This window comes from Chelonia mydas, chromosome 9, assembly GCF_015237465.2.
Source record: "Chelonia mydas isolate rCheMyd1 chromosome 9, rCheMyd1.pri.v2, whole genome shotgun sequence".
Taxonomy (NCBI): Eukaryota; Metazoa; Chordata; order Testudines; family Cheloniidae; genus Chelonia; species Chelonia mydas.
In genome coordinates this window covers 61,428,391-61,443,147 of record NC_057855.1, presented here as the reverse complement: position 1 = coordinate 61,443,147, position 14,757 = coordinate 61,428,391, and the positions used below count along the sequence as shown (strand labels likewise).

The following is a 14,757-nucleotide window of genomic DNA, read 5'->3' as shown; positions in this document are numbered from 1 at the left end:
CTGCTGCATCTGGCCCCACCCGGCGAGGCCGTAATGTATAGGGCTGCGTACAGTGCAGCACGAGGAGTCACGCCCTCTCCATCCCCTCCCCTTGAGGGGATCAGCTCAGGATGGAGGCTGTTAAATACACTTCTCCCTGGGCTGCAGAAATCAGGGGGCTGTTGAGCCATCCATCCATCTCTTTGCCTTGCCCCCATCTCAGGGCAGCGCCCCCCACAGTCCAGCAGCAGACCCCTGCAAACAGGAAAGCCTGCATACTCTCTGAAGGGGGGGATAGATTTCCCCCCCTCTGAATTAGTTGTTCAGTAGGATCAAGGGGTCCCCCAAACTCTGAAGGGGGTTTTATGGGTGTAACTGAAGGCAGGATTGGGACCCTATCCCGTAATCCATGAGGTGCACGGATGAAAGATCCATTCCTTTAGAGAGCCATTGGGAACACTGCATTATAATAATAGAATTGTAGAATATTAGGGTTGGAAGAGACCTCAGGAGGTCATCTAGTCCAATCCCCTGCTTAAAGCAGGACCAACCCCAACTAAATCATCCCAGCCAGGGCTTTGTCAAGCCAGGCCTTAAAAACCTCTAAGGATGGAGATTCCACCACTTCCCTAGGTAACCCATTCCAGTGCTTCACCACCCTCCTAGTGGAATAGTGTTTCCGAATATCCAACCTAGACCTCCCCCCACTGCAACTTGAGACCATTGCTGCTTGTTCTGTCATCTGCCACCACTGAGAACAGCCTAGCTCCATCCTCTTTGGAACCCCACTTCAGGTAATTGAAGGCTGCTATCAAATCCCCCCCTCACTCTTCTCTTCTGCAGACTAAATAACCCCAGTTCCCTCAGCCTCTCGTCATAAGTCATGTGCCCTAGTGCCCTAATCATTTTCATTGCCCTCTGCTGGACTCTTTCCAATTTGTCCACGTCCCTTCTGTAGTGGGGGGACCAAAACTGGCCGCAATACTCCAGGTGTCACCTCACCAGTGCCGAATAGAGGGGAATAATCACTTCCCTCGATCTGCTGGCAATGCTCCTACTAATACATCCCAATATGCCATTGGCCTTCTTGGCAACCAGGGAACACTGTTGACTCATATCCAGCTTTTTGTCCACTGTAACACCTAAGTCCTTTTCTGCAGAACTGCTGCTTAGCCAGGTGGTCCCCAGCCTGTAGCGGTGCATGGGATTCTTCCGTCCTAAGTGCAGGACTCTGCACTTGTCCTTGTTGAACCTCATCAGATTTCTTTTGGCCCAATCCTCTAATTTGTCGAGGTCACTCTGGACCCTATCCCTACCCTTCAGCATATCTACTTCTCCCCCCAGCTTAGTGTCATCTGAGAACTTGCTGAGGGTGCAATTAATCTCATCATCCAGATCATTGATAACGATGATGAACAAAATCGGCCCCAGGACCGACCCCTGGGACACTCCATTTGATACCAGCTGCCAACTAGACATCGAGCCATTGATCACTACCTATTGAGCCCGACAATCTAGCCAGCTTTCTATCCATCTTATAGTCCATTCATCCAATCCATACTTTTTTAACTTGCTGGCAAGAATACTGTAGGAAACCGTATCAAAAGCTTTGCTAAAGTCAAGATATATCACGTCCACCACATTCACCATATCCACAGAGCCAGTTATCTCATCATAGAAGGCAATCAGGTTGGTCAGGCATGACTTGCCCTTGGTGAATCCATGTTGACTGTTCCTGATTTTCCTCTCCTCCAATAATCCGTCTGACCACGAGATGGCGCCATTACTCCACACAAATCCACCTGAAGCTGATGAGGCCGTTTGAGCCAAGACTTAGAAAGCCGGCCCGCTCCCAGTCAGACTGAGGCAGGGATTGCACTGCTTGATCCTTTCTGTCTTTGGTTTTTCTCTGGTCCACATCACCGCAGCATCTGACCAGCTGACAGTCTTTACAGCACCCGAGTGCTGTAGGGCAGTGCTGTTATCCCCATTGTACAGCTGGGGAAATTGAGGCACAGAGTGGCTAAGTGACTTGCCCACGGTCACGCAGGAAGTCAGTGGCAGAGCAGGGAATTGAAGCTGCCTGGGCCACAGCCCAGGCTAGTGCCAGTCTTCCTCTCCATCTTCTAATGAGACTCTCTGCAGCCGCTCTCCGACTGAACCTACTTCAGCGAAGGCAGGCAGAATGCGAGTGTAGCTCTCGTAAAACCAACAGGGAGAGCTGTGGGATAGAGGGAAGGGATGGAGTCTAGCCTGAATAGACAGTGCCATGGGGGGCGTGGAGTAGAGAACTTTCCTGCACTGGCCAAGGGATGGCTAATCAGCAGGCCTCTTCTGTCCCGGGTTTCTCTGGCCCCAACGAGCACATGGCTCTGCAGTATAGTTGCTAAAATGGCAAAACCTGCCATCCCAGTTGCTCTGCTCCATGCATTATCTTCCTAGTGAACTGAGTCCAGTTCTAGGTCTCTGTCCACACAGCCATAGCCACTTGGGTGCGATTATATCTATGGATCATGCCACGTGTTTTAGCAAACAATGTAGTTTGAACTTTGTGGGGAATTCTGAAAGCGTTCCTTGGCACTGTTTCTTTTTCATATCCCCCTGCCTGAAAGCTGCTTTGTCTCACTCAGTATTGTGAGCCCAGCTGGAGAGAGAGAAAACAAATACAGTTATAAACCTCCTAAAATAATCGAAAACATCCATTTCTATACAAAAGGATGTCGCCCTGCTCTCCAGCCTACCCCCATTTCATACCATGGGAGAGGGGCTGTGAACAGCACTCGGATGCTCTGAAATGCTTGCGTGGCATGCGCATAACCCCCGCAGCCAAGGGGCATTTAACTCCGATGTCCTATTGCTCCCACCTCTGCCCTGCTAGCCTAACAACACTCATAGCAGCATCCTCTTACCCACCCACACAGGTATCCTAGCAACCCAGGCCAGTATCCTAGTCACCCCTCCAGTATCCTAGCAACTCCTCCAGCCCCCAGTCTCATGGAGGCTCCTCCCCCTCTCCCTTATGCCAGCAATAATAACAACCCTCTACAGGGGTACATGGCTCCTTCAAGCCAGGATTGCCTAGGTCTTGACAAAGCCTCCTAGTGTCTCAGATAGCTCTTCAGGTTTAGACTCGAGCTGGCAAACCTACAGCATGAGGTGATGGAAATGCCAGCCCAGAGGCGTTCCAAGAGGGTTATAGCAGTTTTTGTTGTGGATTGATTTTTATGTTGTTACATCTGCCTAGCGTCAATGACTAAATAACATTTTGGAGAAGGGAAGTTTTTGTTAAAGGTTCAACAGCCTCCCACCTTCCACCAAGCCACAGCGTGCTCCGATTGCTTCTACCTCCCTGAGGTCTTCCAACAGAGCCAGGAGAGAGCAGACATTCCTAGTGCTTCTTGGGTGGGGCGGGGGGAAAGAGGCAGAGCCTGTGTCCTCACCATGTGACTGTGCAGCAAGGATGGAGCCCTGATCTGGGTAAATGCTACTGTAATGCACCTAATAAATAACTGAGATCAGGCATTATTACTAATTAAGAGCCTACAGGCCTTAATATCTGATCTTGGTTAAGGCTTGTAGGTACTGCTGTGATGCCCCTGGTAAGTAATAATGCCTGATCTCTGCTGACAGCCATAGGTGATACCATAATGCACCTAATAGATACTGCCTAATTTGGACGGAGGCCAGTGGGTGCTGCCATAATAGGTAGAAGTTTGATGTGTGCCCAAGCACTGAGCTGTCCCCTCTGCTCCCTGTGCAGGAGAGAAGCCATACAAATGCACCTGGGAAGGCTGCACCTGGAAGTTTGCCCGCTCTGACGAGCTCACCCGGCATTTCCGCAAGCACACAGGCATCAAGCCCTTCCGCTGCTCGGACTGTGACCGCAGCTTCTCGCGCTCGGACCACCTGGCCCTGCACCGCCGGCGGCACATCATGATGTAAGGGGAGGGCCTCCGGCTCCTCCACCGCCCCCCGCCTGCCCACCCCCGCCTCACCAGCCACAGCGGAGAGACTGCGAGACGGGAGGCACCGTCCCCAGCTTGATTCAGCCTGGCAGCAGGCTGGATGCCAGCTTGGCACCTGTGGCTGCCCACACCTGAGAAAGCAGACCTCCTACCACACACATGAGAGCTAGAATGAGGCTCTGGAGAGATGCCCTGCTCCTTCTCTTCTGTTCTCCTCCCCTTCCTTCAGTGGCTGGAAAGCCCCAGGATTCCTCGAAATGGCACCCAGCTCTTCATCTGGCTTTGATTTTTTTTTTGCACATTGCCTTCCCCTCCTGGGTCAGGAAACACAGTGGGTGTCCGGCACATGTGTGCACAGCCCCAGCACGACCCTGGCCTTGGGCAGTGAATCAGACTGGCCGGACGGCGTCGCTGCGGGCAGAAGGCTGCTGCTGGGGGTTGGACTGGGGGTTTGGCTCACGGCTAGGGGCTGGCCGTCTCCTACCAACGGGCTGATGCAATAGGACTCCATTACTGTGAAGCTGGCACTGCCGCCTCTCCTGTTCCACGACACATCAAATGTGGCTTGTCCTAGCTGATCCCTTGCACTCCCTGAGGTACTGCTGGCATTGGAGAGCCCGCCTGGCCTTGGCTTGATCTCTCTCTTTCATGAGCACATGGGTCGTTAGCGAAGAGGCCTCATTACTTGAGGACAAGGGGCTCGTGGTGTTACCTGAGGAGGGAGGGCCCGAGGAACAAAGAAAAGGGAAAACTTTGCGGAACACGGAACTGTGATGATTTTATCTGATTTTAGGGGGGGGTGGGTTGGGGACCCTGAATTCTGCCCACGCTGCAGGGCCAAGGAATAGGACAGTAGATATGTTTCTAACTTAAACCTAGCAGCCTGGACACGGACTGTTGCATTTTTCTATTGCTCGTCTGGCCTGCAGAGGCTGAGCCGGCCCCGTGCTGTGGGTGGACTCATGGGGCTCTGTACTGGATCATTTTGGACTTGATTTTGGGGGGGCTGTGGGGCTGGAAGTACACACGTCCGTGCACAGTTGATATATATATATATTTTTTTTTAAGAATTGCTTTTCCCCTTCCCTTCTGCAGGGGCGGAGCTAAGAACCTGCTGCTTTTCCAGATGCGCCTTTTTGTGTCTGCATCTTTCTCTCTGGTGGATTTGAGTTTGGCAAATGCAAGGATGGAGTGCGCCTGCCAGACAGCCTCTGTGCTGCCCACGGGAGAGGGGGCGAGTACAGTGGCTGGAATTGGTGGGGGGAGGGAGACGGGAAGGAGAAGATCGTCAAGATGAGGCAAACTGGATCCTCGTTCTACCACCAGCCTGGGCTAGGGATCTGGTGTTCCAGCTAAAGCCAAGAATCTGCCAGCAATCCTGGTATTGACATGATGTATATGCTGAAGGGGAGAGACTGGGGAGTCCCATTAAATGTTTGGTGCTGCGTGTGGCTCTGCTTATCACATTGTTTCCCCTTTGCTCCCCAGTCCAGCTCAGCGCTGAGTTCATGTAGGCCCCGCAACTGCATTTCACTGGGCAGATTCTCTTTCTTCCTCGCGTCCCTTTCATTTAAGAAGGCTCTTGATCCATAGGTGCCGACTCTGTGGGTGCTCCAGGGCTGAAGCACCCACTTAAAAAAATAGGGGTTGCCCAGCAGCTGCAGGGCCTGATTAATCTTTTGTGGGCCCTGGTGCCTGGACCATGGCCCCACCTGTGCTCCACCCCCTGTTCCACCCTGAGGCCCCACCCTCACTTGGCCTCTCTCCCTCCACCCCCCTCCGAAGCCCTGCCTGCCGCTCGCACGGGAGGGAGGGGGTGGAGAGGAGCACCCACCCGCAAAACCAAAAGTCAGTGCCTGTGTTTTGATCAACTCGCCACCCACTGCAGCTCCTTCGCGCCTCAGTGGAACCTGGAGCCAGTCCATAGCAGGGGAGGAAGACGTGTGTGGCCACTATCCGCCTGCGGGTTATGCAGCGAGATCCCAAGCCCTGCCTCTGACGCAGGCCAGCCCTCCTCTGAAATGATCTCCCCAGGCATTGTCCCTTCCTCGAAGGGCGTGAAGAAGTCTTTCTGCATGAGGGAAAATCCCACAGGGCCTGCTGCCCTTTCCAAAGCTTGAAGCTGCAGGACAATTGTTTAGGGTGAGGTTCCAGACAGGCTGGCATTTGAAATTCCATCTGGGTCACTTTGCAGCTGGCAGCTAGCTCCATGGGGAAGTAAACTTATTTCATCCGAACTTCAATCCTCAGCCTACCAGGAACACAGATCTGCCTAGAGTTTTCCCATCCCCCACATTCCTGTTACCTGGCTGGCCTCAGTGTTGCCAACTCTGGCTGTATTTGGTGTTTTTCTTAAAGCTGCAGGTCCTGGACTCAGGTGACAATGTCAGCTTTCATTGAAGAGCAAAGTTTTTCCTACCTTCCTGGTTGTGGAGCAAACTTTGAACATGTGACCTCTAAAGGCTCCAAGCGAAAAAAGCCCCACCCAAAATTGTGTTTTATAAAAACCTCATGATTTTTGAATGCTCGGGGTTGGCAATACTGAGATGAGATCTGGGAAGCCGACAGGCCATGTGTTTTGATTTTAATTTCTTCAGTCTGCTGTTTCCTGAGCGTCCGTGCAAAACACACACGTGCACACATGCAACAGAGCACAACAAGAAAACGAGGAGGGCAAGAGACGTCAAAGGGAACGGTAGCTCCCCTCTGTCTGAGCAGGGCAGGCTTTGCTTTGGGATTTTTACCATGAAATATTTTAAAATCTTGAGCTGTGAGATATTTGTACAAAACTGTTTGACGTTTTTCTACATGGGAATAATATGGAAAGTAGATGCATTTTATTGGTGTGTGTCTTGCTTTTAAAAAGAGGCTTTTTTGTCTTTTGGTTGGTGGGAGGGAAAGGGCCGTAGTTTCAATCCAGTAAAAACAGATCCCCCTTTCTTGGTTCTCGGCGTGATCTCTATAAAGGGAAGAAGTTGTCAAGCACAGTTTTGGGTTCCAAAATTTAGATTTCAACCTCCCCCCCCCCAATAAATAAATAAAAAAGGCTTTTACAAAACTTAAGAGCAATAGATCTATTTCTATGGAGTTTAACAATATAAGTCTAAAGAAAATAGCATTTACATTTAGAATTTGGAAGTACTTTGGAAGTAGAATTTGGAAGTAGACATTTGAAAATTTCTTTAAACAAATAAATCCCTCCCTTGAAGTGTTTGCAGCCCAAACACTGCAGGGCTGGGAACCCAGAAGTGAAACTGACTTCCTGAGTTGGCAATGTTGAGACAGCGAGAACTGTAGACGGCCTACAGACTCAGATGATATGGGAAAGAATGGGATGCTTCAAATTGCCTTTGGATACCATGATCCGAGATGGTGTTAGTAGCCAAGATTACATTATTAATAGAGCTGGTTTTGTGAAAAAGTTTTGAAATTGTTTTCTTTTTGCAAGGCTCAAAATGAACCCATTTATTTTCACTATTCCTCTCCCAGGCCCCTCAATTTGTCTTTTTCAACAAACTCATTTTTTCCCGTTCCCATTGAAAATGGCAGGGGGTGAGGAAAAGAAGGGGGACAAAAGAAAAGGAGAAAAGTAAAAGTAGAAAAATGATACATTTCAAATAAAACATCCATGAAAAGTTTCCAGAACATACAGTTTTTGGACATGCACAAATTTTTGGGATGCAGAACAAATTGCGACTAGCTGTAATACACAAACATTGAAAGATGGTGTTATTGATGAGTTGGTTCTTAGCCTTGCTCAGTTGCTCTATTCCACCCTCCTCTCCTTAAACTACTAACCCGCTGCCTGCTGGATTCAGTAGCTAGGAGCATGCAAAGACAGACTGCTGGAGGCCTCGCTGCCCCATCTACACTACGAAAAATAAAATAATCAGGAGCCTGATTTTCAAAGTAGTCCCCAAGCTCACCCACGCTCCATGGATTTCAGTTGAGTTGTGGGTGCTGAGAATCTCAGACAATTGGGCCCTACGGGCCAGGGCCCAGATCCTCTAAAGTCTTTAGATGTTTTTCTCTCATTGAAATCAATGGGTGTTAGGCCCCTAAATACCTTGGACAGTCTGGGCCCAGATCCTCAGCTGGTGTCAATGGTCATAGTTCCATGGAAGTCAATAGACTGCTGACAGTTTTACACCAGCAGAGGATTTGGCCCCTTGGGAATGTCTACACTGTGATTAAAAACCTGCAGCACCAAGTCTCAGAGCCCACCCCCCTCGCGGGGTCTCAGAGCTCGGGCTCCAGCCCTAATGTTTACACTGCAATTTTATAGTACTGCAGCCCGACCTCCATGAGCCTAAGTCAGCTGACTCAGGCCTGCTGCGGCCATGTCGTGGGCCTTTTACTGCAGTGTAGACAGACTCGGTGTGTTTAAACTGTTATGAAATATGATTTGTTTCAGTGTGGATTGGTTTTTTGCCTCTTTACACTGGGATGGGGGGAAGGTTAAGGCCCCGGGTTCTTGTCTAGATATCTACCAGGGTTAGAACTGAGTTTCTTGCCCTGATTATAACTCTGGGGTTTTTCTGTGCCACGTGGGAATGAAAATACCAGTCAAGATTTTCAAAAGTCACTTTGGGTGCCTCAGTTTTTAGAATTGACCAGCTTTAGAGTCCTTTTAAAGGGGCCTGATTTCCAGAGGGTGGGTTTTGAGCACTTCCAACCCCTTTAAGCTGTCTTGAATTGGAGCCCCCCCAAATCACCCTGTTTCCAACACACTTGGGCCCAAATCAGACTTCCCAGCAGTGTTTTGAAACTTGGTTATGTCTGTAGACAGGGCTTGCCGCACCCCGTCTGCTCCAAGGCAGAGTAGATGTGTGCTGTTTAGGGTATCGTCTGTTGGCATGCCTGAACAATCAGACCGTGCTTTCTCCCAATTTGAAGCCAGCTGGGGTACTTAACTTCTGCTTCCGCTTGCACATGGCTCAGAAGGGAAAATGCAATGGAGGGGGATGAGGCAAACCTGGCGCTTTCTCAGTGGCTAAGTGAGCTGGGGTTGAGCAGGTCTCCTGCATCTTCTGATCCAGTATTGCGTCCCTGACTCAATGGATACATGACCGGGAAATTAGAGCTTGCAGAGGTGTGAACTGCCTCGCCCATCCATGGGCCATTAACTCTGAAGTAAAAAGAAAAGGAGTACTTGTGGCACCTTAGAGACTAACCAATTTATTTGAGCATAAGCTTTCGTGAGCGACAGCTCACGAAAGCTTATGCTCAAATAAATTGGTTAGTCTCTAAAGTGCCACAAGTACTCCTTTTCTTTTTGCGAATACAGACTAACACGGCTGTTACTCTGAAACCTGTATCTCTGAAGTGATGACATTCAGTGTAAGCATCAGTGAACAATGTCAGTGCTGGTTACTTGAGCTGCAGGAACATCCAGCCACAATGGGGTTGTGGGTGCAGGCTGAGCAAAGCCCCCACCACTCCTATCCCACCCCTGTCCCACCACAGAAATTGGGTGAGGGCTGGAGCTTTTGGGGAATCACACTCTTCACATGTTGTGGTCCAAATGTGAGTTGCATGCGATGGGACAATGGCTTGAACAGGGGCAGATCCCCTTGGGCCCAGATTCTCCCAGGCATTTAGTATCAATGGAAGTTAGGCGCCTAAACATGTGTGAGGATCTGGGCCTTTCTCCAACTTTCACTTGGTAAGACCGTTCTCTCTAGTGCTTAGAGCAGAAACGCAGGGCTCAGGACTCCTGGGTTCTATTCCCAGCTCTGCCGCAGATGTGCGGTGTGACCTTGGGCAAGTCATTTTTTTCTCTGTGCCTCAGTTTTCCCCATCTGTCAAATGGGGATAATAATACTTAACCTACCTCACAGGGGTGTTGTGAGGCTTCCTTCAATGTTTGCAAAGTGCTTTGAGATCCTTGGATGAAAGGTGCTATGAAGTGAAAAGTATTATTATTTTATTTTTAATATTAAATAACTTATAACGAAGTGCGCGCGTGCCGTGGGCTGCAGGCGATGTGAAGGCTGCAATGATGGACGCTTAGTGCAAGTGGCATGTGACGCCATTCGAAACCCTCGCCTTTCCAGCTGTGCATCATACTGGCTTCCTGGGTCTGGTGCTTCCCAGACAGCTGAGAAGCTGCAATGGGACCGCCGCCCCCAGCAGCTCAGACCTGATTCCCTAGCCCTGCCCCACTAGCTGCCTCTGGCATCATCCGCCCTGAGAGAAGCACCTCACTGAGCTTGCCTTCAGCGGGGGGGTGCTTCGTGTAAATCTGGCCCCTCACTGTTCTCTCTCAAGGACCCTTTATGCCCTAGTTGTTGGCATCAGGGGAGGGGGTGGGTATGTAAATCAGCTCCCCAAATTCTTGGGTTTTGCTCTTATTTTTGGATCAAACCAAAACCGCTCTTCCACCACCTCCAATTGGGTTGTGTTCCCAGCCCCGCCTGGGAGATCCTCTTGGCCCTGCTGGTGTGGCATTTAATGTGTGTTGTTGCTAACTGGTGATCAGAGAGTTACTGGCACCAGTGAAACATGCTGGGAACGCAGATTTGGCTGGCTCTGTGTTGTCGCGACTCTGGCTGAGTTTTCTGTTCATGGCTAGTTCTTTCCCTGCGCGCTGTGGATTTGTTTTAGCCGATCTCTATCTCTGCATCCTTTCTGCTGCTGCTCCTTACCTTTCCCTGGGTCCATTATTTTAGTGATGTGTCATATGGAACACAAGCCCACCATGCAAACGGTAAGTTCAGTAGTGGCTCTGAGCCAGATCCTAGCCCTACAGAAAGACTGATTGGAAGAGTAAAAGCCTGCAGTAGGTTTGCATGACCAAGCAATCGCTCCTTCCCCCGCCCTCAACCCTCTTTTGGGGCCTTGCTCTCCTACAGCCCAGAGAAGATGAAGTGGTTTGGATGGGATGGTTGTTGTGACCCTGTGTATTGAGTGATCTTATCCAGTTTGATTGTTGTACTGTTTTTTTGTTGTTTTTTTTTAATTAATAAAATGGTATTTTAAACTTGGGAACGTTGTTTTATTTTTCCTTCCAATGGGATCTTAGCCCTCTTATATCCCCAGCTACTGGGATCTACTTCTACAGACATATTGGGACTCCATACTTAAGGGCACATCGATCACAGCTGCACTGCCTGAGTATCCTCCCAGCATGGACTAAGCTCCCAAAGTCCTGTCCTAGTATGCCGTGGGCACATCCCAAACCCTGGGAAAGAGGCCCTGGGAGCTGGCTGCCCCTTTGATAGTTTCAAAGGATGTTGGAATACTTCTCCCTACCCCCCAGCCAGGCTGCTGATGGCTTCATTTTCCACAGAGGGCAGGAATTTCATTTCCAAATGCCTTTCTGGCTTCCGACCTTGATCCTGAGATGAACTGAACATCTGTTCGTTATTGTACAGTAGTTTTCTAGAGGCTCCCTCCGGGACTTTGCTGTAGGTGCTGAACATACACATGGCGAGCAAGTCCCTGCTCCAAAGGGCTTACAGGATAACTAGGCAAGACAGGTGCAGGCTAGGAAGGGAAACTAAGGCACAGAGTAGGGAAGGTCACACAGTAGATCAGCGGCAGAGCTCTCCTGAGTCCCAGGGCAGGACTCTACCAAGTGGCTCATGCTGCTTCTCCCAGTAACGTCAGTGGAAGCTGAGGGCACTCCACGCTGGGTCGGGCTTGGGCCTGCTGTTGCCGACACTAGGATATCAGCTCATTCAGAGGAGCCCCCAGGACTGAGCACCTACAACTCCCCTGGATGTCCATGATAGTGCAGCCTGAGCAGAGATGTGGGGATTTGGCTGCTTCCCCTTTGGGGATGATCTAGGCCAAGTCCAACCTCCATCCCTTTACAGAGACCTACCCGCTGTCTGAACCCCCGTCCCCCCCATGACTGTCTATAATTTCCCCTCCTCTGCTCCCGCTGGGGTATTCTAGCGGTGATTGGGGTGGAGACTGGGCCTCCCCATCCTGTAGTGTCAGGAGCCCCATTCGCTCCAGCTGCCTTTCCTTGTCCCCTCCCGCCCCATAAGGCAGGCTGCGCCATGGCAGGGCAATCCAGCCTAACGCAGGGCTTGCTGCTCTTCACGGCTGGGGACCGACTCTGGCAACGTCTTCATTCCTGCAGGAAGTCAAGGCGAAGTAGCATTTACAGCACCTTCCGGCTCTTTGCAGGGCTGAGAGACACTCGGGTGCTGGGGACTCCGGGACACCACTAGTGTCTGCTCTGAGGGTCTGTCGGCACCACAGCTACAGCCAGGGCTGGAGACCGGCTCGCAGCACGGTTGTCTGCTGTCCTGATTCCAACACTGCCCTGTCCTCTAGCAAGGCTGGAGTGTACAGGCTGGGCCTCCACCAAGATTTTGAAAAACAGTCCCCCCCGCTGCTACTGCTGGGGCAGCTTCAGCAGTGCGCCTGCCAGTGGGCGTGGTGTAGGGGGCTAGGGGCTGTTTGCTCACCGTGCTGTCTGATCTTATGCTCAGGGCCGGCTCTAGGATTTTTGCCGCCCCAAGCAAAAAAAATTTTGGCTGCCCCCGCTTTTTTTTCGTGCCCCCCCCCTCCCCTGGCTCTGCCCTGACTCCGCCCCTTCCCCAAATCCCCGGCCCCGCCTCCTCCCCTGGGCGTGCCGCATTTCCCCCCTCCCCCATTGCTTCCTGCGGCTCCCCCACCGCAACCCCCCGACCCGCCCTAGCTCGCCTCCACTCCACCGCCGCCCCCGAGCGCGCCGCCGCTCGGCTTCTCCTCCCTCCCAGGCTTGCCGCACCGAACAGTGGCAAGCCTGGGAGCGAGGGACGGGGGAGAAGCCGAGCGGCGGCGGCGGCGCGCTCAGGGGAGCGGGCAGAGGTGGAGTGGAGGCGAGCTGGGGGCACATTTCTAGGGGCGGCATGGCCGGCGCCAAAAGGCCGTCCCTAGAAATGTGCCGCCCCAAGCACCTGCTTGTTTTGCTGGTGCCGAGAGCCAGCCCTGCTTATGCAGAGCAGGCTTAGATGGTACGGTGGTACCTGGGAGGCACAGGGACTTTCCACCCTTCCAGCTATGGCTGGTGCTTAGCTGCCGGGAGCCACACCGGTAAACTTGCGGGGTGGGGGGAATCTAAGAGTAGGCAAGGCCAAAGTGTCCTTGAACTTCAGACAGGCCATCCCTCTGTGCTATGAAAGGGGGCAGGGGACGTCACTGACTGTCACAGAGATGGAGCCAGTTGTTTTCCACTGTCCTCTCCCATGAACCAAGCCAGATGGAGAGGAAATATGCAGCCTTAAAAATTATTAATAAGGCTAGTCCCACTCTCTGCAGATCTCTCTCCCTTCCTTCCAGCCGAGCCCTGAGTCCAGGGCATTTGTTTTCACTAGGCACGTCCCATCCCACATGCCCTGGGGATGAAACCCAGTTTGGCAGAATTAGCTTAAAAGCTGAGATAGACCCGAACCCTCAAAGCCTGGATCTGAATGTGGTAAACTTTGAATTCAAGAGCCCATCTGTATTTAAATGTGGGTTAGGCCAACCCCCATCAAACCAGGCTTTGGCCTGTGCCTGTCGAGCACAGGCTAGACAAAGCATCAGAGGAGTGAAGGACTGGAACAGCCTTCCAAAGGAGGGCAAAAACCCTAACTGGCTTCAGGACTGTGTGTGATAAGTTTATGGAGGGGATGGTAGGACTAGACTGCCTACAATGGCATGTAGCCCATCTGCGACTGCCAGCAGCAAATATCTCCAACAGCTGGTGCTGGGACACGAGATGGGAGGACTTTGTCTTACTATAGAGAATTTGTTCCCAGGGAGCTGCCTGGTGGGTCTTGCCCACATGCTCGGGGTCTAACTGATCACCATATTTGGAATTTTCCCTTGGGTCAGCTTAGCAGAGACCGGGGAGTGGGGGAGGGGTTCGCCTTCCTCTGTAGCATGGGGGCACGGGTCACTTGCAAGTCTGAACTAGAGTAAATGGTGGATTCTCTGTAACTTGAAGTCTTTAAACCATGATTTGAGGATTTCGGTAACTCAGCCAGATGTTAGGGGTCTATTTCAGGAGTGGGAGATTCTGTGCCTGCGATGTGCAGGAGGTCAGATTAGATGCTCATGATGGTCCCTTCTGACAAAGTCTATGAGATTCTAAACAATTCAGTCCCACGTGCTCTGGCAATGGGAGAGGAAATATAACCCCAGGCCTGCTCCTGCGGCTCTGTCTCAGCGCAGAAGGGACCAAACGGTCTGAATGTTGCAGAAGTTTTTGCCATAAATATCCTATGAAATGGGTAGCTTCTTTTAAACGCTTTTGATCTCTGTGCCCAACACTGGAATAATTAATGATCATTCTTTGCCCGTCTCTAAGGGCTTTTCATCAGTGGATCTCAAAACACTTCACAGATTAAACAATAATTTCAGCATTCAGTAGTCCACTATTGGGGACTATGGCAGATCTTTAACCTCACATGCAGCACTGGCTACCGGGGATGCAATGTTATCCCTATTTTATGGAGAGGGAAGCCGAGGCGGGGGAGCTCAAGCCACTTTCCCCAGGACCCAGAGGGAATCAGTGTCACAGTTGAGATTAGAACATGGGGCCTACTTATAGCCCACTAGACAACATTTCTGTGCAGCACTCTGGCCGCTCAGGTGCTGGGTTGGCTTCAGCATCCCACTCCCAGCCCCTTCCCCAGGAACCTGCCAGCTGAGTGCTTATGAGGCTGAAGTTGCTGGTGGCTGATGCTAGGGTGACTGGAAAGACCCCATCCCTGCAAGGGCAGAGCCAGCTGCCTTGGCACAAGTGTGTGGGAGGGGGCCAGGTGGGGGAACTGAAGGTAGAGCACTTACCACTAGGCAAACTGTCCAGCCTGAGACCCAACTGAAATGA

The 14,757-nt window shown here is 51.4% G+C and overlaps 1 protein-coding gene across 6 annotated transcripts in view; it reads left to right on the top strand.

The window, feature by feature from the left end:
- KLF8 (Kruppel like factor 8) overlaps positions 1 to 10,931 on the top strand; it is a 94,265-nt gene extending 83,334 nt beyond the window's left edge. For 3 of the 6 annotated variants that reach the window (XM_027826351.3, XM_043522091.1, XM_007063947.4), the window contains one exon: positions 3,740 to 10,931. In XM_027826351.3, coding sequence (XP_027682152.1) covers positions 3,740 to 3,921 — 182 coding nt within the window. In that variant the 3' untranslated portion in view covers positions 3,922 to 10,931. The remainder of the gene's footprint in view (positions 1 to 3,739) is intronic. The other 3 variants (XR_006283623.1, XR_005226652.2, XR_006283624.1) reach the window with 2 other exon arrangements.
- The last annotated feature ends 3,826 nt before the right edge of the window (positions 10,932 to 14,757 follow it).